At 35.9% G+C, this 25897-nt stretch overlaps 3 protein-coding genes, 1 long non-coding RNA gene and 1 other non-coding gene across 5 annotated transcripts; 1 reads left to right on the top strand and 4 right to left on the bottom strand.

Moving 5' to 3' along the window:
• Positions 1-5608: 5608 nt before the first annotated feature.
• Positions 5609-6406, bottom strand: LOC116004001. The gene has a single exon (XM_031243943.1). The coding sequence runs from the start codon at positions 6404-6406 to the stop codon at positions 5609-5611; it is 798 nt and encodes a 265-aa protein (XP_031099803.1).
• A 1808-nt stretch (positions 6407-8214) lies between these two features.
• LOC116004000 (uncharacterized mitochondrial protein AtMg00810-like) lies at positions 8215-8637 on the bottom strand. Its single transcript, XM_031243942.1, has one exon. It carries the CDS (start codon positions 8635-8637, stop codon positions 8215-8217), a length of 423 nt encoding a protein of 140 aa, XP_031099802.1.
• A 4188-nt stretch (positions 8638-12825) lies between these two features.
• Positions 12826-14930, top strand: LOC116003999. Its single transcript, XM_031243941.1, has 2 exons — positions 12826-14485; positions 14923-14930. Exons 1-2 carry the CDS (start codon positions 12826-12828, stop codon positions 14928-14930), a joined length of 1668 nt encoding a protein of 555 aa, XP_031099801.1.
• LOC116005378 lies at positions 13198-13304 on the bottom strand. The gene has a single exon (XR_004094959.1). It is a non-coding gene; the product is annotated as a small nucleolar RNA R71 (small nucleolar RNA).
• Positions 14931-19525: 4595 nt separating the features above from the next.
• Positions 19526-22064, bottom strand: LOC116004334. The gene is made up of 3 exons (XR_004094780.1): positions 21779-22064; positions 21553-21657; positions 19526-20883 (listed from the first exon to the last, which is right to left on the bottom strand). It is a non-coding gene; the product is annotated as an uncharacterized LOC116004334 (long non-coding RNA).
• Between the last annotated feature and the right edge of the window lie 3833 nt (positions 22065-25897).

The following is a 25897-nucleotide window of genomic DNA, read 5'->3' as shown; positions in this document are numbered from 1 at the left end:
GTGCCTTCTAGTAAGATAACCTTGGTTTTGTCCATTAGATCACATACACTCATGTGTAGAGTGGAAGCAAATGACTTACAAGACTCATGACAAAATGAACTCTATAACACAATAATTCGAACCAATCTAATGTCATGACTTGTCTTTCGGGTCTAATCTCTACACTCTAAAAATAAAATAGGGGATTTCTAAAATTACAAATTGGCTCATCAAAACTATTACAATTTTATTCCTAACATGCTCTAGCATCTAAGCCGTGTTTGGGCTTAGATGTGGCATAACACCCCAGCTGAGATGTTTTCTCTTTTGCTATCTTTAATTAGTATTTGAGATATTTCTAGCTATTCTCTATCTTTTGTTATCTATTTCTTGGTCTAGAACTGGGGGTGTTACAGTTGGTATCAGAGCCAAGTTGGAGCCTAGGTTAAGACCCTAAGAGTTGAAATTTAAAGACATTAAGAGTTGATCAGCAAGAGGTTAAGATAATTAAGATGTGTAGAATGTGAGATTTCTAGGATTCGTGGTGAGGTTGCACTTTTGTGTATCGATTTAATTGATGCTTTGATATCTTATCGCTTTTAGATTGCGTCTGTGGCTATTGCACCCTGAAGGTGTGCATCTCTCCAGTATGTTCATATTTGTTATAAAGCAGTTGCTTCGTTTTGAATTTGTTAAAGACATGATTTAGAGTAGGAGAAAGGAGATTGGTTGTCTATCGATGCAAACAAGTAGGGTAGTGGCGTATGCATCTGGACAATCAGGTAATTGGGCAATCAAATGAAGAAGGCTACTCTACTTGTGGTTCAAGGTCAACGGTAACGGTATTCGTTCCATGGGATTGGCGTCTTCGCGTGTGTAGCATCGTTTGTAAGATCCTCGCTAACCTCAGGACTTGAAGTATAAGTTTCATACAACTAAAGTCAGATACGAGACAAAGAAATCGATTGGAACTCGAAGACCCTCGACCGTGAGAGAACAAAAAGACTGGACGCAAGAAGAAAGAGTTAGATCACACCAAGTAGATGCTTCTGGGTCGATGGTGAAAAGTCTCGTGCGAGCTAAGCTTGGAAATGATGGAGCATGAAGAATTGGAATGTGAGGTCGGGATACGCATACGTTAAGGTAATTCTACCTACCTATGAAGAGTCAAGAAGGGACAAGTCGAGAGATGCGAACTTAGAAGTAATAAAGACTATGACAAGTGCCAAAGACCTTGTGGTCTAGTGGTACTCGGTTTCCCGGTTTACACTCCCACATGGACGATGGGAGTGGGTTCGAGCCTCAGTGGAGGCAACTGTTGACTCTTTGTGCAAGTAGCTATGAACAGATACTACATTGTAACAGAGTCAGTTGTACTCAAAGGAAAAAAAAAAAAAAGCTTGGACCTCTGATAGGCATATTTTACACTATTATTTTAGGTACATCTTAATAATATTTTTTTGCAATAAATGTTTACAATTATATAATAATTATTTAATTTTAGAGTTTAATAATTAATTAGTTAAATAAATATTTTATCTAGTTAATAATTTAAGTTTTGAGTTCAACAAGCCTTTACCCCAATTTCTTGATTTTAATTATTTGATATTATTTGAAGCTTGAGTCCATAACATTATGGCCCAATTCAATCCTTTATTTGTTTAATAAACATGACCCAAAGTATATAACCTAGTCTCATTAAATAAACAAAAAAAATTTAGTTTGTTAATTGTTTTCCCTGAGCAGCGTACGTACGAAGGACCGGAGAAGACTTCGTCGGCAACTACAGCACAGATTACGACAGCAAATTTTGACAATGCTACGAACGAAAGTAGGGAATTGGACGGCAAGAATTATTTTCACCATTTGGATTTATTTTTGAGATGTTCATATTAATTTTCAGATTAATTATTTTCCTCAATTTAAGAGTTTTTGTTGAAGTTAGAAGTGTATAAATAGGGGTGAGTTCCTGTTGTTTGAGGAAAGAGACTATCTGTTTTATTTTATATTTTTTCTACCGTTTACAATTTTTTCTTTTCCTGTTAAGTTTTCTGGTTCATGGCCCTGCAAGGCTAATTCTTAAACTTGGTCAAGATTATGTGAACCCCGGTTCTCTGTACTGAGAGACAAAATTATGTTTTATTGAATTAATTTATCTGCAATGAGTATTTAATATTCTTCTGTATTATTTTCTTAATTGGTTGTCTCATTTAATGACTAGGAGGCCTGCTAGTTAATTATTTGATTCAATTCATAGCTAGATTAGAAACTGAATTCTTATAATTGATTTTCTTTTCTAAGCAGCAACTATGATTAATTTTATCATGACTTAGTGTTAATTTAATCATAGGAAGAGTATTAATCTAAATTTAACATAACCGCTTGTGTTTACGTTGTTTAGTTTTGTTGGTTTTTCTCGTTTTAATGCTGCTATCAAGTTAAATATAAGCGCTTGCCTTGTGTTATTTGATAGTTAGGGGTAGTTAATACCGCTTGTGTTTGATTACCTATGACTAAGGAAAAACAGGAATAAATTCCACAATGAATGCTCAAATGGAAGTGAATTTGTCTTGGAGTTGATGAATAGTAATTAAGATCCGGTGGTGAATATTTTCTTAGACCAAGTGTTGGAAATTCATTTGATTTCGTTAGTAAACTTTGGTTTGATTATCATCTTTTCTATTCTTATTTATTTAATNAATTATATAATAATTATTTAATTTTAGAGTTTAATAATTAATTAGTTAAATAAATATTTTATCTAGTTAATAATTTAAGTTTTGAGTTCAACAAGCCTTTACCCCAATTTCTTGATTTTAATTATTTGATATTATTTGAAGCTTGAGTCCATAACATTATGGCCCAATTCAATCCTTTATTTGTTTAATAAACATGACCCAAAGTATATAACCTAGTCTCATTAAATAAACAAAAAAAATTTAGTTTGTTAATTGTTTTCCCTGAGCAGCGTACGTACGAAGGACCGGAGAAGACTTCGTCGGCAACTACAGCACAGATTACGACAGCAAATTTTGACAATGCTACGAACGAAAGTAGGGAATTGGACGGCAAGAATTATTTTCACCATTTGGATTTATTTTTGAGATGTTCATATTAATTTTCAGATTAATTATTTTCCTCAATTTAAGAGTTTTTGTTGAAGTTAGAAGTGTATAAATAGGGGTGAGTTCCTGTTGTTTGAGGAAAGAGACTATCTGTTTTATTTTATATTTTTTCTACCGTTTACAATTTTTTCTTTTCCTGTTAAGTTTTCTGGTTCATGGCCCTGCAAGGCTAATTCTTAAACTTGGTCAAGATTATGTGAACCCCGGTTCTCTGTACTGAGAGACAAAATTATGTTTTATTGAATTAATTTATCTGCAATGAGTATTTAATATTCTTCTGTATTATTTTCTTAATTGGTTGTCTCATTTAATGACTAGGAGGCCTGCTAGTTAATTATTTGATTCAATTCATAGCTAGATTAGAAACTGAATTCTTATAATTGATTTTCTTTTCTAAGCAGCAACTATGATTAATTTTATCATGACTTAGTGTTAATTTAATCATAGGAAGAGTATTAATCTAAATTTAACATAACCGCTTGTGTTTACGTTGTTTAGTTTTGTTGGTTTTTCTCGTTTTAATGCTGCTATCAAGTTAAATATAAGCGCTTGCCTTGTGTTATTTGATAGTTAGGGGTAGTTAATACCGCTTGTGTTTGATTACCTATGACTAAGGAAAAACAGGAATAAATTCCACAATGAATGCTCAAATGGAAGTGAATTTGTCTTGGAGTTGATGAATAGTAATTAAGATCCGGTGGTGAATATTTTCTTAGACCAAGTGTTGGAAATTCATTTGATTTCGTTAGTAAACTTTGGTTTGATTATCATCTTTTCTATGATTTCGTTAGTAAACTTTGGTTTGATTATCATCTTTTCTATTCTTATTTATTTAATTATTTATTTTGAAATCATCTTTTCTATTCTTATTTATTTAATTATTTATTTTGAACGTTAATTTCATACCAAACCCCTCTTTAATTTGAACTCATGCATTAAACTAGTTACTCCTCGTGGGATCGACCCTTACTCTCACTACTACGTGTTTAAGGTTCTAATTTGGGAGCCTACGACAGCTTGCCAAATTTTGGCGCCGTTGCCGGGGAGCTTTTCTTGTTTATTTATTTTCATTTATTTATTTATTTATTCTTCTTCCTCATTTGTCAAAAAAAATAATAAATTTATGTGCCTTCATTACTTTGCCTCAGTGCTGCAATATCTTTCATGTGTTATGCCTATAACTCGATCTGCTAATCGAGAAATATTGCCATACGATCCAGAAATTGAAAGAACTCTACGCAACTTAAGAAAACTGAAAAATGTAATGCGCAACACACAGAGATGTTAAAACAATAGTTGTAACACAAGAGACTTGATAACGCAGTTTGGGAAAAACCCTATTCTGCGAGGCACTTCTCAGTCTTGAGAATTTGCCTAAATCCACTAAAAGCTAAATATTCAAAGTACATAGTTTTGGGACCAGAGATCACACAATAGATTGATCTTCTCCTATCTAATCTATTGTAACCTAAACACATGTACTACTTTCTAGGGGAATTTAGAATCCTCTCAAAAACCCTCTTATACCTCACAATGTAAGCTAGGGAATCCGTATCTGGTTTAGTTGAGAAGTTCTTTAAATAGCCAACTAATCAGAACAAAACCAGTACTAGTATTATTCCTAGTTTGTTTGGGATTTGATCTTCAGTCTTTGTGATCTTCTTTCCGACTTGAATTGGGATTCCTTTTTGCCAACAATTAAGACAAACTTTTTAATTCAACATTCTCCCCCTTTGTCAAATTTTTGGCAAAAACCTGGATTTCTCCCCCTTAGTTGATTCTCCTGTATTTCCCTTTTAGGACTTGTTGAATTATGAATCTTCTGTTTGTGACTTGAGGTCATAGTGGTCTTGGAAGTAAAAAGGAGTTGATTGTAGTAATAGCAACATGGAATTGTATTGTCTTCATCAGCATCAGATGTCAATATTTGTAAAAGATCTGGATTTTATCATTAGCAATCTATACATCAGTGTTGTCATTACATTCCACTACCCAAAGACAATGCAAAACAGTAGCAGCAGCATACTGTTCCTCCTTCTTGATTCCATTACATCAAGGACAGTGCAATAACTAGCAGCAGCATACTATTCCTTTTTGGGACAGTACATAGAGACAGTACATCAGTAAAAAAAATGCTGTAACTAATATCAGCATAATCTAACCTACCAACATAATTATTACAAAAACCATGTTCAGCAAAAAAAATGCAGTAAAGCCAGAATACTTCTCCAAAAGCCAGTAAAGCCAAATAAAAATGCAGTAAAGCCAGAATATTTCTCCCCCTTTTTTGCTCAAAAATTTTCTGAAGGTGTTGAAACAGAGTTTTCAACATCTTGAGTCTCTTCTTCTTCTTCTTGACTCCCAACATCTTGATCATCTTCTCCTTCTTCTTGACTTTCTTCTTGATCACCTTCTTCTTCTGAGTTTTCTCCTTGAGTCTCTTCTTCTTCTTCTTCTTGTCTTTCTTCTTGACTGATTCCTTCTTCTGTGTCTTTCTTTAGTGCTTACAGCCACTGTAGTACCTCTGTTTTTTCTTCTTTGAGTTCTAGATGTCTCTTTGTGATCCTTTTCTCTTCTTTCTCTATTTCTTTTAGTCTTTTCTGGAAGTATTTTAGGATGATGGTTTTATCTGTTGGATCTTCCTTTGGAATGGTAGTTGTCAAGTCATTTTGGTGTGTTCCCTTCCTTAGTTTGATGGTTATTGAGAGTGTTTTGACTGGAATTATGGGTTTCTGTTGCTTGAGTGCTTGTTGGACCAACAGTGTGTAAATCAGGTTGGGGAATAATAGAGAAGCTTTGGGTGTTCCATTTCCTACTAAATTCATGATCTGGCTGTGCACAATCTCTCCAAAGTTGATCTTGATTCTTTTACCAATCTTGTATAGTAGTTCTGCTAGACTCCACTTAATAGTGTTTTCATGGAGTGAGGGCATCCAGTTGACTAGAGCAATCTTTTGGAGTATGGCATACTTGCTTGTCAGTGAGGCTGCTTTGATTTTGTTCTTTTCAAAGCTTACATTACCAGCTGTCAGTTCTTGGGCAACTTGTTCACTATTGATGCTTGCAGAGTTTTCTGTGGTTGAGGTGCCCATGTAGTCATTAATCAGGGAGGGTGTAAAGTCATAGAATTTACCTCTTAGGTAGATCTTTCCGTACATTGGATCACTTGGGGTTGATATTCCTGCTCCCAGATTGTTGTAAAATTCATGAATGACACTTTCTTCATATGGTTCAATGTTTGTTACTGTTCCAAGCATTTGACTGTGAATGAAAATTTCTGAGATCTGTTCATAGTCCTTCATTTTATCAAGCACAAGGAGTTTCTAACTGATGATGTTTCTGGTTGTGAATTTTTCCCATTTTGTGGCATTCAATTTGGTCAAAAATTTTTTTACTGTAGGGTTTTGGCAGATTTGATGTGTTGACTTGTGTACCACTTTCCTCTTCAGCCACCCCTTTTCCCTTTTCTTTGGCAGTGTGTTTTCTTAGTGATTTTCTTGCACGTGTTCTTGACCCCACATTTTCTGATATCTCTTCAGTTTCACTTGTTTCTTTCTCACTATTCCAGCTGGTCTCCTCTTCTGTTTCCTTTTGCTTTTTTTTGTTTGTCTTTGTTTTTCTTGGAGGTGGTATGTTAGGTCTTCCTCTAGGGGGTCTGGCTGAAATTGGGAAATCTTCAGGTCTTTTAGCACGCGGATCTGCCCCTTCAAATGGATCTACTCTCTTCCTCTTTCTTTGTGTTTTGTCTGTTGATGGTGTTGGAACAGGGGTTTCAACATTTTGTGTCGGGAGGTGTTCTGTACGTGTTGGAACAGGGGTTTCAACACTTTGAGTCGTGAGATGTTCTGTACTTAACATACTAGGGTGGAAATTTATCTCAGTGTCCTCATTCTGAGGCTCTGTTTCTCTCTCTTCTTCCGGAAAAACGTATAGATCCTTCTCAAGAGTGTCCGAGGGGGACGAATTTGGAACCCTAGGTTTGGGTGTGAAAATCCCCTTTTGGGTATTCACCCGTTCTTCCTTCGATTCTTCATTTAACAGTTGGCACGCCCGATTGAGGGCCAACGGAGATTGATAGGGTTTATCATTCGGATTAGCAATCATATTCTCCCCCAAATTATCCGCCATTGGCATAGGGTTAGTTACTTCTTCAATTTCGATTGAGAGTGGAATCGGATTACCTGGAGATAGCGGGTCTTCGTCCGGTGATGCTCTGCTTTCTTGGATTTCTTGGAATGGGACTTGGGAGATAGGGACGGGGTCCATGACGATGGTATCTAGATCGCCGGTGTATTCTGGAACGGAGGAACTGTCGACCCTTTCGGCTTGCGAAATTCCCCTCCGAGGTGCTTGAGGTTTAGCTCTCTTTGATCTTTTCATAATTTTGGTAGGTGTTTCTTGTGTTTTTCCTGAGATGTTTGAGCGGGTTCTCACCACTCTGAGAGATGTGGAGTTTGTGTAATGGAGGTGGTAGGATGGTGATGTCACGGGTGGAGTGGTGTTGTGGGAGCGAAAATGGAGTCGTGGTCGTGGGAGAGAAGACACAAGGGTTTTGTTGTCTGGGCTTAGATGGGTGTTTGGGCCGTAGGTGGCCCGATTGCAGTGATGGGTATTTGGGCCGTAGATGGCCCAATCAATTGGAGTGATGCGGACATCCTTTTTTTTTTATTTGACTATATTTGGCATAGTCCAATTTCGAATCTCAACTTTGTGAATCTGTTTCCATCTAGTGCTTTTGTAAAGATATTTGCCAATTGTTTATCGGTACTGATATGTGTGAGAGTTACAATTTCATCCTCAACTAGTTCCCTTATGAAGTGGTGTCTGATATCGATGTGTTTGGTTCGCGAATGCTGAACAGGATTTTTGGAGATATATATTGCACTTTTGTTGTCACAGTATATGGTCATTGTTGATTGGTGGATCCCATAGTCTTCTAACATCTGTTTCATCCATAATAGTTGTGTACAGCAACTCCCAGCAGCGATATATTCGGCCTCTGCTGTTGATAGGGATATAGAGCTCTGTTTTTTACTTAACCAAGACACCAAATTTGTTCCCAGTAGAAAACATCCTCCTGATGTGTTTTTCTATCATCCATATTTCCCGCCTAGTCTGCATCGCAGTAAGCAGATAGGTGTTGGTTTGTGTCAAAAGAGTACCATATACCTAGGTCAATGGTCCCCTTTACATATTTGATAATTCTTTTTACAGCTTTTAGATGTGTTTCCATGGGATTGGCTTGATATCTGGCACATATTCCCACCCCAAAACTTAAATCTGGTCTGCTGGCTGTTAAATAGAGTAGGCCTCCTATCATGCTTCGATACAGGGTTTGTTCCACTTTTTTCCCTTCTGAATCTTTAGAGATCCTCTCTGTTGTTGGAACAGGTGTTCTAACAACTTTGCTTTCATTCATCCTGAATCTTTTGACAAGATTTCTTGCATATTTGCTTTGTGAGACAAAGATTCCATTTTCTGATTTCTTAACCTGTAGCCCCAGAAAGTAGCTGAGTTCACCAACCATACTCATCTCAAATTCTCCTTCCATATCTGTAATGAATTGGTTCTTNGTGGAGCTTGCTTTAAACCATATAGTGCCTTTTTGAGCTTGTAGACATGTTCAGGAAGATATGGATCTTCAAAGCCTTTTGGTTGGGCTACATAGACTTCTTCTTTTAGGTACCCATTCAGAAATGTGGTTTTTACATCCATTTGATACAGTTTCATTTTTAGGATGCATGCTACGGCTATTAGAAGCCGTATAGACTCAATTCTAGCTACTGGTGCAAAAGTTTCTTCAAAGTCTGTTCCTTCGACTTGTGTGTAGCCTTGGGCTACTAGTCTGGCTTTGTTCCTTATTATGTTTCCTTGTTCATCTGTTTTGTTTTTATAGACCCATTTTGTTTCGATGACATTGACATCTTGTGGTTTGGAGACTAATTCCCATACCTCATTTCTTTTGAATTGTTCTAATTCTTCCTGCATGGCTTCTATCCAAAATTCATCTAACAATGCTTCAGTTGTGTTCTTTGGTTCGATTTTTGATGTGTAGCAAAGATCTCCTTCAGACATCTTGAGGTAGTCTCTCTTTTTCCCTCTAGTCCTTATTCCATCTTCTAGATCTCCATGGATATTTTCGAGGGGGTGATTTTTCTGGGTTCTTGATCTTGGTATGACAGGCTGTTTTTTAGTTTCTTCACCCTCACCTTCTGATTTGGTCTTTGTTTCTTCACCCTCATCTTCTGATTTGGTCTCTATTTCTGTTTTTTCTGCAGAGCCATTCATTGGTGATGGAACTGTTGTTTCAACAACTTCTGAGTCTTCTTCATTGTCAGTTTTTTCTTCTGAATTTTCATCACTGATGGTTACATTTATGGATTTCATCACACTGTTTGTCTTGAGATTAAACACATGAAAGGCCTGACTAGGAAGATTCCTTTGTCACTCTTGATGTCGAACTTTCCTAAGGATTCTCTATCTCTTAGTATGTAGCAGTTGCTACCAAACACATGTGTGTGTTTTAGATTTGGTGTCTTACCTTTCCAAATTTGGTAGGGTGTCATGTTTGTTTCCTTCCGTATGTATACTCGATTTATCAAGTAACATGCGGTATTTACAGCTTCTGCCCAGAACTTTGGTGATATTCTTTTGTGATTCAGTAGGACCCTTGCCATTTCTTGTATGGTCCGATTTTTCCGTTCAACTACCCCGTTTTGTTGCGGTGTTTTGGGAGCCGAGAATTCGTGATGGATTCCATTCTCGTCGCAATATGTTTTGAACTGTGAGTTTTCAAATTCTCTTCCATGATCACTTCTTAACCGGATGATTCTTCTTACCTTTTGATCCTTTTCGTTTTGTATTTTATTGATGAGGATTTTAAAGGCGTTGAATGTTTCTGATTTGTCTCTGAGGAAGTTTACCCATGTATATCGTGAGAAATCATCAACGGTTACATGAACATACCGTTTTCCACCTATGCTTTCTGTTTGAGTGGGTCCAAATAGGTCCATGTGGAGAAGTTCCATGATCCTTGAGGTATGAATTCCTGGTGTTCTTTTGTGGCTACTTATTGTCATCTTGTTTTCAAGACAAGCATCAGATTTTCTATTTTCATCAATGTCCAGTTTTGGAACACCTAGGTATGCTCCTCCTTTTAGTCCCTTTTTCATATCATGAAAATTTATATGCCCCATACGTTGATGCCATAGGAGTGTTTGATTGATGGTGATTTGATTGCATGTTAAATGGCTATCCCATGTGTAGCATCTATCCGAGGACCTTTTTCCCATCATGACACATTCATGTCTTTGGTTGTACAGTTTGCAATTTTCTTTCGAAAATTCTACCCTCAGTTCATCTTCACATAGCTGACTTATAATGATAAGGTTTGCTTTTAAACCTTGTACCAAGAGGACTTTTGGTAATCTGGGTAGACCATGGACATTCAGTGTTCCACTGGCAATGATTTGCCCCCTTTCTCCATCTCCAAAGGTTACATGTCCTTCACTTTTGTAATGGATGTCCTCTAGATTGTTTGGGTTTCCGGTCATGTGTCTTGAACATCCACTGTCAAAGTACCGAACACTCGTCTCTTTGCTGATTTTTGAAGTATAGGTTGTGATTGGTGTTTGATTTTTTCTGACCCAGACTCTTTGGGCTGGTTTTTGTTCTTGCCTTACCCAGATTCTGTTATGGAGGTCATTTTGTCTTTTATAGCAGTGTGCATTGATGTGTCCTAATCTGTGACAGTAGTAACATCTGATTCTTCTTCGGTGTTGAAAGTGATGTTGTAACACTTCTCTGTTTTCGACTGCAGAATCTTTTCTTGTTGCTGAGTCTGGTTGTACGGTACCTTCAGTTAGTTTTCTTATTTCTTGTAGCAACCTGTCTTCTTCTTTCAGTGATTTCATTAACTTTTCTTGAGTTTCTTTGTGAAGAAGTATTTCTCTTTCCTTTTCACTTTTAAGAAAGTGATTTTCTTGCATGAGATTTAGGTTTACTTTGATGATTTCTTCCCACTTGGCGTACAGCTGTGTGTAGGAGTTTAATAGATCTTGCATGTCCTCCTCTGATTCATCATTGCCTTCATGATTTGTCAGAAAGGCCACAAAATTTGTGGTGTTCTCTTCTTCACTATCTGAATCATCACTCAAGGTTGTTACATATGTTTTGTTCTTCCTCCTTAGGTAGTTTGGACATTCCGACTGAATGTGTCCATATCCTTTACATTCATAGCACTGTATTCCACTTAGGTTTGAATTTCCTTTCTTCTTGGTATTAACAGATTGGTTTTGTGCAAATGATGGATTCCCTTGATTATTTGAGAAACTCTTGTTTTTGTTTCTGAATTTGTTAAATTTCTTGAGAACTCTGTTGAAGTTTTTTGTCAGCAATGCAATGGATTCTTCCATGTTTTCAGTATCTTCATCTGAGTTGGTTTCTTGTTTTGATTGAAAGGCTATTCCTTTACCATTAGGCTTTTTGTTTTGCAACATCTCAAGCTCATATGTTTTAAGGTTTCCCATTAGATCACTTAACTTGCAAGTATTGAGATCTTTGCTTTCTTGAATAACTGTTACTTTCATCATAAATCTTTCTGGTAATGATCGCAACACCTTCTTTACTAACCTGTTTTCAGGAATGGGTTCTCCTAAGTTATAGGCTTCTCCAGCAATTTCTAGTATTCTTCCATTAAACTGTGTGATATCTTCTTCTTCCTCCATCTTCAGATTTTCAAATTGAGTTTGGACCATTTGTAGTTTTGATTGTTTGACTGTCGAGTTTCCTTCATGATGATCACACAATATATCCCATGCTGTTTTTGCTACATTTGTGGCAGCAATTAGTTTGAATGTTTCTTCACTTACGGCTCCGTAGATGGCATTCATAGCTTTTGAGTTATAGTCGAATTCTTTGAGTTCTTCTTCGCTCCAATCAGCACGACCTTTTGCTTTGTTATTGTCATCAAGGGGATGTTTCCATTCGTTTTCAACAGCATTCCATACTCTTTCTCCTTGGGCTAATATGTAAATCTTCATTCTTGCTTTCCAATAAGAGTAGTATGTACCACTTAAGGCTGGTGGCCTGTTGTTTGATAGTCTTTCTCTGGGGAATTCCATTAGGATCCTGCTAATAACTTAAGCAGTTTGGCTCTGGTACCAATTGAAAAATATAATGCGCAGCACACAGAGATGTTAAAACAATAGTTGTAACACAAGAGACTTGATAACGCAGTTTGGAAAAAACCCTATTCTGCGAGGCACTTCTCAGTCTTGAAAATTTACCTAAATCCACTAAAAGCTTAATATTCAAAGTACATAGTTTTTGGACCAGAGATCACACAATAGATTGATCTTCTCCTATCTAATCTATTGTAACCTTAACACATGTACTACTTTCTAGGAGAATTTAGAATCCTCTCAAAAACCCTCTTATACCTCACAATGTAAGTTAGGGAATCCGTATCTGGTTTAGTTGAGAAGTTCTTTAAATAGCCAACTAATCAGAACAAAACCAGTACTAGTATTATTCCTAGTTTGTTTGGGATTTGATCTTCAGTCTTTGTGATCTTCTTTCCGACTTGAATTGGGATTCATTTTTACCAACAATTAAGACAAACTTTTTAATTCAACAAAAACAAGCTCGGAGAAAATTGAAATTTAGTGCTCTGGCTACTGATTCCCCATCTTCCTCCCATTCTGATTTAGAAGAAAAACCCATGGCTCAAAATCGGACTTTAAAAGAGCTTGGAGCTCCAAATTTAGATCAACAACCCTTATGCATCACTTTTCCTGCTTTAGATGCTAATGTACAATTTGAATTAAAATCTGGATTAATTCATCTTTTGCCTTCTTTTCATGGACTTACAGGTGAAGATCCTCACAAACACTTAAAAGAATTTCATGTGGTGTGTTCAAGTATGAAACCCACGGGGGTTACTGAGGAACAAATCATGTTGAGAGCTTTTCCATTTTCTTTGAAAGATTCAGCGAAGGATTGGCTATACTATCTACCTTCAGGGAGCATCACCACATGGAATGACTTGAAGACGGTGTTCCTTGGAAAATATTTCCCAACTTCAAGGGTGGCCAACATAAGAAAGGAAATCTGTGGTATAAGGCAACACAATGGAGAGTCATTATATGAATATTGGGAGCGTTTCAAGAAGCTGTGTGCAAGCTGCCCTCATCATCAGATTAGTGAGCAATTACTCATTCAATACTTTTATGAAGGACTTTTTCCAACTGATAGAAGCATGATTGATGCTGCAAGCGACGGTGCTTTAGTTGATAAGACACCGGATGCTGCAAAGAATCTAATTGCAAACATGGTAGCAAATTCTCAACAGTTTGGCAATAAACTTGTCCAACCGTCCAAGCAAGTGAATGAGGTAAGTATTTCCAATCTTGAACAACAAGTGGCTGGTTTAACTACTCATGTTCGTCAATTAGCTGTAGGAAATATGCAAACTGTGAAGGCCTGTGCAATTTGCTCGGTAGTTGGGCACCAAACTGATGCTTGCCCAACTCTTCAAGAAGAATTTGTTGAACATGTCAACATGGCTGGAGGTTTTCCTGGACAACCTCAAGGTAAGTATGATCCATTTTCTAATACATATAATCCTGGTAGGAGGGATCACCCGAACCTTAGTTATGGAAACTCACAAGGGAACCAGGTTGTTCAGAATCGTTCTAATTTTCAGCAGTATAGACCACCATTTCCTCCAAGACAACAACCGGCCCAAAGCTCTAACTCAGGTATGAATCTTGAAGATATTGTTAAGTCTCTTGCTACTAACACTTTAAAGTTCCAACAAGAAACACAACAATTCCAACAAGAGACAAGGTCAAGTATTCAAGAAACAAGGGCTAGTATTCAGAACTTGGAAAGACAGGTGGGTCAACTGGCAACTACAGTCAACAGGTTGGAGGCACAAAACTCTAGAAACTTACCATCTCAAACAGTCGTTAATCCTAAAGAGAATGTAAGTGCAATTAGCGTGAGAGGTATGTCGCTGGAAAGGAATGTTGATTCGGACAATGAAACAAGTGTGGGGGACATTGCCAACAATAACGAGAAGTCTCAAGGTAAGTTTTCCTCTTTTTCTGATTACAAACCAGTACCCCCATTTCCTCAAGCTCTTTTAGAAACAAGAAAAACAAAGTCAAATAATGATTTATATGAGATATTTCGTGAGTGTGAGGGTAATAATCCATTGTTAGATTCTATTAAAAAAGTACCTCGCTATGCAAAGTTTCTAAAAGAGTTATGCACTATGAAAAAGAAACAAAATAAAGAGAGAGTTGAGGAGGTGAAAATCCAAGAGAATGTTTCTACTGTGATTCAAAACAAGCTTCTTGAAAAGTGCAAAGATCCAGGTATGTTTACTATTCCATGCATGATAAGTGGTGTGAAACTTGAAAAAGCCATGCTAGATTTAGGAGCTTCTATCAATGTCATGCCATATTCTGTTTATACTTCTTTAAATCTTGGACCCCTAAATAAAACTGGTGTAGTGGTTCAATTGGTTGATGGATCTACTACGTATCCTAGGGGTGTAATTGAGTATTTGCTTGTTGAGGTTAATAATTTGATTTTTCCAGCTGATTTTTATGTGCTTGATATGGAAAATAATAATAAAATTTCTCATATTTTGTTAGGAAGGCCATTCTTAAAAACTGCAAAAACTAAAATTGATATTCATAGTGGTATGCTTACTATGGAGTCTAATGGTAGACTTGTGAATTTTAATATTTATGATACCATAAAATCTCATAGTGATGATAATTTTGCAATTTTTGTTGATTCTTTGAAGGTTGTTAAATTCGATGAGATTGCATCTAATGAGAATAAAGATGAAAAAATTAATAAATCATTTTTTAGTACTAATTTGCAGGAATGTACTATTTCTTTGAATAATAATAATCGTCAAAGGTACTCAAAAAGACGATGGAAATTTAAAGAATTGTTAAAGCAATAAGTCGAGCCAACGACGATAAACGAAGGCGCTACTTGGGAGGCAACCCAAGGGGATTTTGTTCCATTATTTTTCTTTTATTCACTATTCTTATTTATTTATACTTATTTCTTCTATGCATTTTATTCAACATTGGGGAAAATGTTGATAATAAGTGTGGGGGAGAGAATTTAGTTTTATTTGTTTCTGTTTATGTCAAAATTTTCAAAAATATTTTATTGTTTTTTTTGTAAAATAAGTATTGTTATTATTATTTTTGAAAAAAAAAATATTATATTTTCCTTTCTTGAAATTCATAACATGATTGAATATATAGTTTGGCAAGTTGTGATTAGTTTGTTAGCATCTCTTGTTCGATATGCAGTGGCTAGATCAAGTAAGCAATAAACCTGTGAGACTTTGAGCCATTGACTGACACTTCGGTCTTTTTCTTTCTATTGGGTGATTTCTTCCATAATTTTGTTTCTCTAGAACTTGCCTTGATTCTCTTTTAAAGCTAATTTGACCATGCATGATTCAAATGTGATTAAGGCCATTATTTGGTTTTGAGCCTCACTAACCAAATAACTGATTTGTCCTATGATTTATTTTCCTTTGTTAACCCACTTTGAGCTTTTTGACCTTTTATTTTCTTTATTTGAACCACATTACAAGCCTTTTATACCATAAATTAATGCCTTGACCCAGCTGAATAACTAGTAGAGCAAATTTTAAATTCCTTATGTAATCCACGTGGTTTGTGAAGAATAAGTGTGGGGGAGATCACTTGCTTTTGTTAATAAGATTGAGAGTGATGTGGATTGTATCTTCGTTGGCAATTTGTTTTTGGCCTTTTATGAAAAAGGAAATGAAGGCAGTTCATGATTCCAAAAAAAGAAGTATAAAAGATTGAAAAATGAATAGAAAAATGAAGAATATATGTTTGAAAATGAAAAAATGTTGCTGAAAATTTACGGGAAAATGAGAAAGAATCAACAATTAGTTTAGAGGTTGAAGTTACTTTTGAATAAATGGAGTAAGGGAAAGTTCTTGTGACATTGGAGGAAGAATTATTTGTTTTTAAGAATAATAGTAGTGTTGAAGTATCAATAAGAGAGTGTTTCTGAATGGGAATTGAGTGCGTTGGATTCTTTGTATTTATTTGCTCCTCTAGTTTGAAAGCTTTTTGAGCTACTTTCCTAAATGTTTCGTACCGTGGCCCTAACCCCATTACAACCTGTGAAAAGTCCTTATGATTTGTATCATGTATGGCTCTTGTAGTGGTGATTGAGAAGATATGCAAGCATATGGTAGAGCAATTTTATAGGAATGAACTTGAGTGGAATTAATTTATACCCATCAAACACTTGAGCGTTATGAGTGATATTCCTGTGAGGGCTTACTTATTTAGTTCTCTCCATTTTTGAAAGGTGGTGCTAACTTATTAATTGCAGGGTGCTTCAGATTGTTGTTCATGATGTGTTATAAGTTTTGGGTATTTTATTTTAATATAGCAAATAATAATTTTTGCTTGGGGACAAGCAAGTGTTTTGGTGTGGGGGAATTTGATAGGCATATTTTACACTTTTATTTTAGGTACATCTTAATAATATTTTTTTGCAATAACTGTTTACAATTATATAATAATTATTTAATTTTAGAGTTTAATAATTAATTAGTTAAATAAATATTTTATCTAGTTAATAATTTAAGTTTTGAGTTCAACAAGCCTTTAGCCCAATTTCTCGATTTTATTTGATATTATTTGAAGCTTGAGTCCATAACATTATGGCCCAATTCACTCCTTTATTTGTTTAATAAACATGACCCAAAGTATATAACCTAGTCTCATTAAATAAACAAAAAAATTTTAGTTTGTTAATTGTTTTCCCTAAGCAGCGTACGTACGAAGGACCGGAGAAGACTTCGTCGGCAACTACAGCACAGATTACGACGACAAATTTTGATGATGCTACGAACGAAAGTAGGGAATTGGACGGCAAGAATTATTTTCACCATTTGGATTTATTTTTGAGAGGTTAATATTAATTTTCAGATTAATTATTTTCCTCAATTTAAGAGTTTTTGTTGAAGTTAGAAGTGTATAAATAGGGGTGAGTTCCTGTTGTTTGAGGAAAGAGACTATCTGTTTTATTTTATATTTTTTCTACCGTTTACAATTTTTTCTTTTCCTGTTAAGTTTTCTGGTTCATGGCCCTGCGAGACTAATTCTTAAACTTTGTCAAGATTATGTGAACCCCGGTTCTCTGTACGGAAAGACAAAATTATGTTTTATTGAGTTAATTTATCTGCAATGAGTATTTAATATTCTTCTGTATTATTTTCTTAATTGGTTGTCTCATTTAATGACTAGGAGGCCTGCTAGTTAATTATCTGATTCAATTCATAGCTAGATTAGAAAGTGAATTCTTATCATTGCTTTTCTTTTCTAAGCAGTAACTATGATTAATTTTATCACGGATTAGTGTTAATTTAATCATAGGAAGAATATTAATCTAAATTTAACATAACCGCTTGTGTTTACGTTGTTTAGTTTTGTTGGTTTTTCTCGTTTTAATGCTGCTATCAAGTTAAATATAAGCGCTTGTCTTGTGTTATTTGATAGTTAGGGGTAGTTAATACCGCTTGTGTTTGATTACCTATGACTAAGGACAAACAGGAATGAATTCCACAATGAATGCTCAAATGCAAGTGAATTTGTCTTGGAGTCGATGAACAGTAATTAAGATCCGGTGGTGAATATTTTCTTAGACCAAGTGTTGGAAATTCATTTGATTTCGTTAGTAAACTTTGGTTTGATTATCATATTTTATATTCTTATTTATTTAATTATTTATTTTGAACGTTAATTTCATACCCAACCCTTCTTTAATTTGAACTCATGCATTAAACTAGTTACTCCTCGTGGGATCGACCCTTACTCTCACTACTACGTGTTTAAGGTTCTAATTTGGGAGCCTACAACAGCTTGCCACGCCCCAAAATTTTCAAAGCCAGAATATTTACTAATGGAGTGTTATGCCACGCTTGGACCACCACTAAGCCCAAACGCACATGCTACAATGCTTTCTAACCACGATCCACATTACAACAATTTACTATCCATAATAAAATTCAACTATAATATACATCAATTTAAATTCTAACTAAACCATTATACCATGAATCCACTTCAAGGATAACTGGCTTTACGCCGCACTCTGAAAGCTAGATACATACACCAAGTCTTGAAAACAAAGAGGTTTGGAAAATACAAACAAACGAGATTAGCATAAAATGCTAAGTAAGTTCTACTCCGCCTCGCAAGATAAATACACTTATAGTTTTGAAAATAGTTTATATTTTATAAATAGGTTTTTTAAACTTGAATAGATTACCATTTAGAAAACATTTAATCAAGTATATATATAGGTACATAGCTGCAGTAAAAATAGTTTGACTCGTTATCAAAGATAGGTAGGGCTGTCAAGTAGGGCCGAAGCCCGCGGGCCGGCCCGCACCCGCCCCGCAGTGGGGCGGGCTAGGGCCTCCAAAAAAAGGCCTGCCAATTAGCGGGCCTAACGGGCTTTGCCCGCGGAAGCCCGCAGCCCGCGCGGGCTGACCCGCGCGGGTTGCGGGCCGGCCCGCGGGCCATGCTATTAAAAAAAATTAATATATATAATTAATTATTAATTATAGATGATATATATTATGTTGTCTGTTCTGTAACTGTTGCCCTAAATTCCTAATGTGTAATAAAATGTAGGAATGTTTTTACTTTGTTTATGTTGTTTCCCTTGTTTGATGCGTTATTGTGTTCTATGTTTTTATAATTTAATGATTTTGGTGGTTTTTTAATTAGTGGACTGTGAACAGTGTGAAGTTTGTTATATTATATTAATCTAATATCATATATTTTATTTTAAATATTATTTAATATTTAATTTTAGATTTTTTTAATATTAATTAGTAGGCCCGCGGGCCAGCCCGCCAAACCCGCAAGCCCGCGCGGGGCGGGCTTGGGCTGTATACTTCCAAGCCCGCGGGCCGGCCCGCATAAGCCCGCGAAAATAAAAGACCGCAGCGGGCCGGGCCTAATGGGGCGGGCCGGCCCGCTTTGACACCCCTAAAGATAGGTATTACTTCATTCTCAAAATAATTTTCCCACAAATAGGGTAGGCACGATGAGAGTATCTATTAATTCAAAATCATCAAGAATAGAGAATTACAGAATCCTATATGACTATGGAGTCACAAAAGACTCCTGAACAATAGGTAGCTTAGGCAGACTTATTATAGGCCACATACATTAACTTTATATAAAACATAAAATATAAACTGTAACACTAATATTATTAACAGGCACCAATGCCCCACACACACTATTCAAAATAATAATAGATTTATTATAGGGTAATATAGTTCTCAAACCAATAACATCTCTCAACTCTCAATACAATTCTTCTCAATATAAATATCATTTCAAAAACATAATCGTTTCCCATTATTTATTCCCAAAACATAGATGGGCATATATAAGACAAGTACGGAGAAATATATAACTCATCACTTCTTATAAACATTTGCAAAGCATAGTAAAAACATAGTATATACAAGTATATGGAGGAATTCATCACCACATATAGTTTATTCATCCAATAATCATTTCAAGATATAGGTTTTCTCATGTCATTCTCAAATATCGATATAGCAAAACAATACATAAGTGGAGGTATCCCAAGCATCCCAAATCATAAACGAAGAGTCATATATCACAAGTGTGGAGATAACAATGGGCCTAGCAAGGCAGGAACTCCACTGCAGCGAAGCCCTAGTGAACAGTGCTTCCAACACAACCGCCACCATCTCCTACCAACGGAACCTCACTTCTCACCATATTAATACCAATGGAAATAGAACTATAACCTTAAGTGTGCACACCCCCTAATTGGAATTACAAGCCCAACGGGTAGTTACTAGTCCTAGCAACCCAGGATTTTTCTACCAGGTTACCCGCCAAATAATAATCATAATGGAACCAGAGCTCATATCAGCAATCAAATGGAGTTGAAGCTCATCCTCCAACACAATCCACATAGAAAGGGATAAACCTCCAAAATGATACATTTCTACATAATTCCTCTAAAAATAATAATAGTCATTCAAAATAGATTTTCATAAACCTTCTCATTTACCCGTAGGCTATTCAAATCATAGCTTCCAAAATAGTATAGGGTGTATATAATATATTTACAAATAGGTTCTATGTCAAAATAGTATTTATCCTCCTCAATAAATATAGTTATACCTCTTAGAAGTAAATATAGTTTATGCTTTCCAAAAATAGTATAGTTTCATACTTATGTAGTTACCATAATATCCTCACCATATAACCATACACATATTCATACTTGTAAATCCTAAGGGTAACATCGAAATATAGTTATCTATGTCAAAATAGTATTTATCCTCCTCAACAAATATAGTTATACCTCTCAGAAGTAAATATAGTTTATGCTTTCTAAAAATAGTATAGTTTCATACTTATGTAGTTACCATAATATCCTCACCATATAACCATACACATATTCATACTTGTAAATCACAAGGGTAACATCAAAATATACACATTTGCTATTTATCACACTTTTAAACCCAAACACAATTTCAAAACAATTTAAGGACTCAAAGAGATAAATAGCACATTTGATAGGACAAAGTAATTTTGACGGACATAGAAACTTACCTCAAGCTAAGCTCCAAAAGAAATCATCGAATCTAAGGCTCAACCTTTAAGTTAGCCACTACAACGGGGAAAACCTGAAGATCAATCCAATCTTTAATCAATTAAATAATACTATTATGGTCACTCTCACCGTCCATAATCATTATCATCATAACTCCCAAAATCCCATCCTTACTTCATTTAGTCCAAACTCATTATTATGGTCTCCTCTGTATTATTATTCAATCATTTCCAAACTCATTATTTAATCATCTTCATCTCAATATTAACCCATCATTAGCTTCACTAATTATCAATTATTACATTCTCACTAATACAATATAACATCATCACTATCACTAACTTCACCATCCTTATAATATTATCATTAAACCATACCACTATCCTAATGCTTCATAATTCATAAGTATCACCACAATTTCCAACTTATCATTATCATTCATAGTTCATAATTATCACCTAATATCTATAATTCCTAATTAATCCATCAATCAATAGAATCCACAATTAGTCCAACCATTATTTCATCATAACCATATCATTAGCACTATTTTAAATCATCATCATCAACTAATCAATACCCACCATCATTAATCATTTAATAATTAACATTAATCTTTATTAATCACAATAATCACCTCAAATCACTAATTTAAACCATAATCCATAATTATTAATACTCACAAATCCTAATCATCATTAACACTAATTCACAATAATTAAACCATAAGCAAGATCATTACCTCCTAATCCATTATTAATCAATCCTTAATCTGCTAATTGCCACTGTAATCCATCTTCTTCATAATCATCAATTGTTTAAAGTAGCGTACATATATTTGACACCACTGTCTCAAAGCCATTAAGAATTTAAAGAATAAATAAATAAATTTTAATCACAAAATACTTAGAAAGATAATCCAAAAATCAAAGCTTAATAACTAAAACAACAAGGCAATAAGCAGTTACCCAATTTTCAAAGTTTAATATTTTCCATAGAAATACTTCTTTCCTTTAATGGTAACCATTCACGCAATTCCTTGACTCTACTCCCACCGAAAAAACAGGGGCCATGGTCGCCGGTCTGCTCACCGCTGTTGAACCGAACCACCGCCAACGAGAGGAGAGAGACCGGAACAGGGGAGGAGCTCTCGTCTACTGCCTTCGATGCATCGGAATCGCCGCCGAGCCTCACTACTGTAGGAGAAGAGAGAAAGTCGAGAGAGAGAAGCGTGAGGGAAGGCTTCTGGTGGAAGATTTTGGCAATGAACAATTGAGAAGGGAGCAATGTACATATGCATATATTTATACTTAGGGGGTGTTTGGTTATGGAAAAGATTTTCCATGAAGTGAATGGAAAATGTGCTTTTCCATTGTTTGGTTGGATGGAAAATGTTTTCCAATGGAACTTGAGTTCTCAAAAGTGGAGGAAAACAAATTCTTTGCTAGGAGTTGGTATTTTGTTTTCCTTAGAGTTTGGGAAGAAAGTATTGAGCAATTGAACAATTTTACCCTCATCAAAATAATATAATTTATTATCACTATTAATTGTTAAGGTCATATTGGTCTTTATATTCATAATTCCTTACCATTCCAAATCCAACCAAACAATGGAATTCATATTCCCAGTAATTTCTTTTCCACCAACCAAACAATGGAATTTATTTTCCTAGTAATTTATTCTCCATGGAATTTGAATTTCATTTCCTCCAAATATTTTTCAGCGAACCAAACGGGCTGTACTTAGGGTTTTTTGCACAAAAATCAGATTTTATTATGTCTAAAATGCATAATTTGGACTAAAGTTTGAGCTAGGAATATTTTGGGCTTAAACAAAATCTTTGGACTTAGGAAATTAAAAACCATTTGGGCTTAGGTTTAGTTTGGGTTCAAACTTAGACTCAAAACAATAATATAAGAGTCACTAGTTCATCTCAAATAAATTTTTTGGTCAAAATTTTGATAAATAAATTTATCCCCTTAATAGGACTTTTAAAACCATTAATAAATATGTAAATATTTCGTACCAAATCATTTAAAATAAAGAGTTTAAAATATTTAATTATTTTAGAAAATTTCTTGTAGAAATTAAATTTAATATATAGTTTTATTTTAAAAGCTTAATAAAATAAGAGTTCAGAGTAAATGATTTTTGGATAATAAAATTATAAGGTATAAATTAATTTATTTGAACTTTGAAGGAGTAATAATTTGTTTTTGAAAGTATTTGGGTTACAATATTTAGGATTGAAAAATAAATTTTATTCTCAAGAATATTTTATTAAAATATCGAGGTGTTACAAGTAGGTCGTCTGATCCTATGAAGTGTGGGGAAATCAAGAAGAGAATTATGAAGTAGGGACCTCGTACGACTTATTCGGTGCACCTTGAAGGCGATAACTCTCATAATGAATTAAGGAAGGAACTTCGGCGGCAAGAATGAAATAAGGAGTAGCTGAGCTGATTAGTAGAAGACTGAATCGCCGAAAGATTAAGACTGCCAGGAGTGAACCTAAGGACTAACTCAATCATTGGAATTTCCTAAGTGGAATTAGATTGTTCACTAATGGATTTTCGTAGAAGGCTTATCGTTGACTAAGTCAAGAGAGAACACAGTTAATTATAATTGATTGACTTATGTCGACCGCAAGATCCTTGATCGTGGACAAGATTTGGTTTACCAAGCAATTAGCAAGGGCATGAGGAGCAGGTAGCAAATTACTATGGAGCGTTTCAAGACGCTGGTCCTAGGAGAGGTTTTGTCTTTTGTCACGCTCTTGTGGAAACTGTCATTGACCGCACTAACTATGGATGACCAATAGGAAGAACCATTAAGATCTGAGAAGACGCACTAAGAATTTGTGCTATAGGCCTGTAGGGATCGCGAGATGAACATTAAGGTTCGATTGGATCTTCTTACAATGATGTTAATCAGTCAAGTGGACTAAGGATTCCTTATAAGGTTTGGTATGATCAAAAGAGTAAGAATTCATGGTGCTAAAGAAGGTATAAGGGATACGTTAGTTTTAAGGCCTTGATGATTTGAGGTGCAACAAGGAAGTAAAATTTGGTTCATAAGGTCACTAAAATTATATGATGACAAGAATAGATAATCGACCAAACCTCAAGAAGAAAAAGGAGGAGATATTGCTATGAGGGTAAATTAGACCCAAGAGCCCTTGGTTCATAAAAAGCTATGAGGGCATGATGATGTGAAGATTCATACCTAGGGATGTCAATGGGGCGGGGTGGGGGCAGAGGACATACACCCCATCCTCGCCCCCGACATTCTTCCCCATTCCCCGTCCCCGTCCCCGTCCCCATCCCCGCTGGGGAAGGGATAAATCCCCCCATCCCCATCCCCACGGGGATTATTCGGGGACGGGAAATCCCCACCCCGTTTAGAAGTTACAAAAAAATTAAAATTTAAAGACTAAAAATATTTAAATAAATAACGCATATATATTCATCTCCAACTTAAAGTAGTGTTTAATACTTTACAATTAAACATGTTACCTAAATATGCATTTCATATGCATGACATACAATGACAAGAATGCTTCTAAATTTATATATATTATATACAAAGTAATACATATGTGTGTGTTGTGTGGCTATTTACAATATATATTTTCGGGGATGGGGCGGGGCGGGGAGAGTACTCCTCATCCCCGCCCCTGTCCACGGCGGGGAATTCGAAATTGCCCCCATCCCCATCCCTGATCTCCTATTTTTGTCCCCATCCCCGTCCCCGTAGGGGCGGGGAATCGGGTTCCCCGTCGGGTACGGGTACAATTGACATTTCTATTCATACCAGCAAGTTGCTAGGACTGCATATACATAGGTGTCTTGACTTGCAAGTTGCAGTGGCTAACGGCGAAAGGATCACAAGGACAGGAATGTGCAATAATGTTCAACTCTGCAAAGATGGACAACGGTTTTACGTTCACTTCTACATAATTCCGCTTGTAGAATTTGAAATGGTCCTTGGTGTCAAATGGTTGCGCACCTTGGGTGCAATTTTATGGGATTTTAATGCTTTAACCATGAGTTTCTCCTACAACAAGCAAAAGTTCACTTGGCAATGAGAACACCTCCATCCTTCAAAAATGTTTCATGTGCTATAACCCCAGGTAAGCGCCGGAAAAGTAATCGATCATATGCTTACAGATTTTTCTGATCTTTTTCATGAACCAACATCGTTACCGCCACAAACGGGATTGTGACCACCGCATTACGCTGATAACTGGGACTGATCATGTGGCAGTTCGTCCTTACCGATATCCACATGCACAAAAGGATGAAATTGAAAAACAGTGTAGTTCTATGTTAGCGCTCAGGAATCGGGACCATACGGCCTAGCTAATCCCCATATTCGTCACTTGTTCTTCTTATACGCAAACAAGACCAATCATGGAGGTTCTGCGTGGGTTATCGCGAGTTGAACTCCAAAATAATTAACGACAAGTTTCCCATACCTGTTATTGACGAACTTTTGGTTGAGCTTCATGGTGCGCGATTCTTTAAAAAGTTTGATTTACGCTCTGGATACCATCAAATACGAATGCACCCCAATGACATCGAGAAGACAGCATTCAGGACTCACCATGGTCATTTTGAATTTCTAGTAATGTCGTTTGGACTCTACAACGCTCCATCAACCTTCCAAGCACTGATGAATGAGGTTTTTGGTTCTTTGTTACGTAAATTTGTTTTAGTTTTCTTTGATGACATTTTAATCTATAGCAGGTCTTGGATTGAACATATTTATCATGTCCGAACTGTCTTTGGCCTCTTACGCCAACACCAACTCCCGGTTAAAAGATCTAAATGCTCCTTTGGAGAATCCAAGGTTTGCTATCTAGGCCATGTCATTGACGCAACTGGAGTATCCATGGATACACAAAAAATTCAGGATATTCTTGAATGGCCATGTCCACAGCCAGTGAGATCGTTCGAGGCTTCCTTGGAGTGGCGGGTTTTTACCGAAAGTTTATTAAAGACTTCAGAGTCATTGTTGCACCTTTGACATCTTTATTGCGTAAAAATTGTTTCGCTTGGACAACAGAGGCCGAAACTGCTTTTAAA

Source organism: Ipomoea triloba, chromosome 14, assembly GCF_003576645.1.
Source record: "Ipomoea triloba cultivar NCNSP0323 chromosome 14, ASM357664v1".
NCBI classification, from domain to species: Eukaryota; Viridiplantae; Streptophyta; class Magnoliopsida; order Solanales; family Convolvulaceae; genus Ipomoea; species Ipomoea triloba.
This window is presented reverse-complemented; position numbering and strand designations above follow the sequence as displayed.

Excerpts from the sequence above, each read along its gene's own strand:
- LOC116004001 (XM_031243943.1), bottom strand. The coding sequence starts at position 6,406 with ATGAAGGACTATGAACAGATCTCAGAAATTTTCATTCACAGTCAAATG.
- LOC116004000 (XM_031243942.1), bottom strand. The coding sequence starts at position 8,637 with ATGAGTATGGTTGGTGAACTCAGCTACTTTCTGGGGCTACAGGTTAAG.
- LOC116003999 (XM_031243941.1), top strand. The coding sequence starts at position 12,826 with ATGGCTCAAAATCGGACTTTAAAAGAGCTTGGAGCTCCAAATTTAGAT.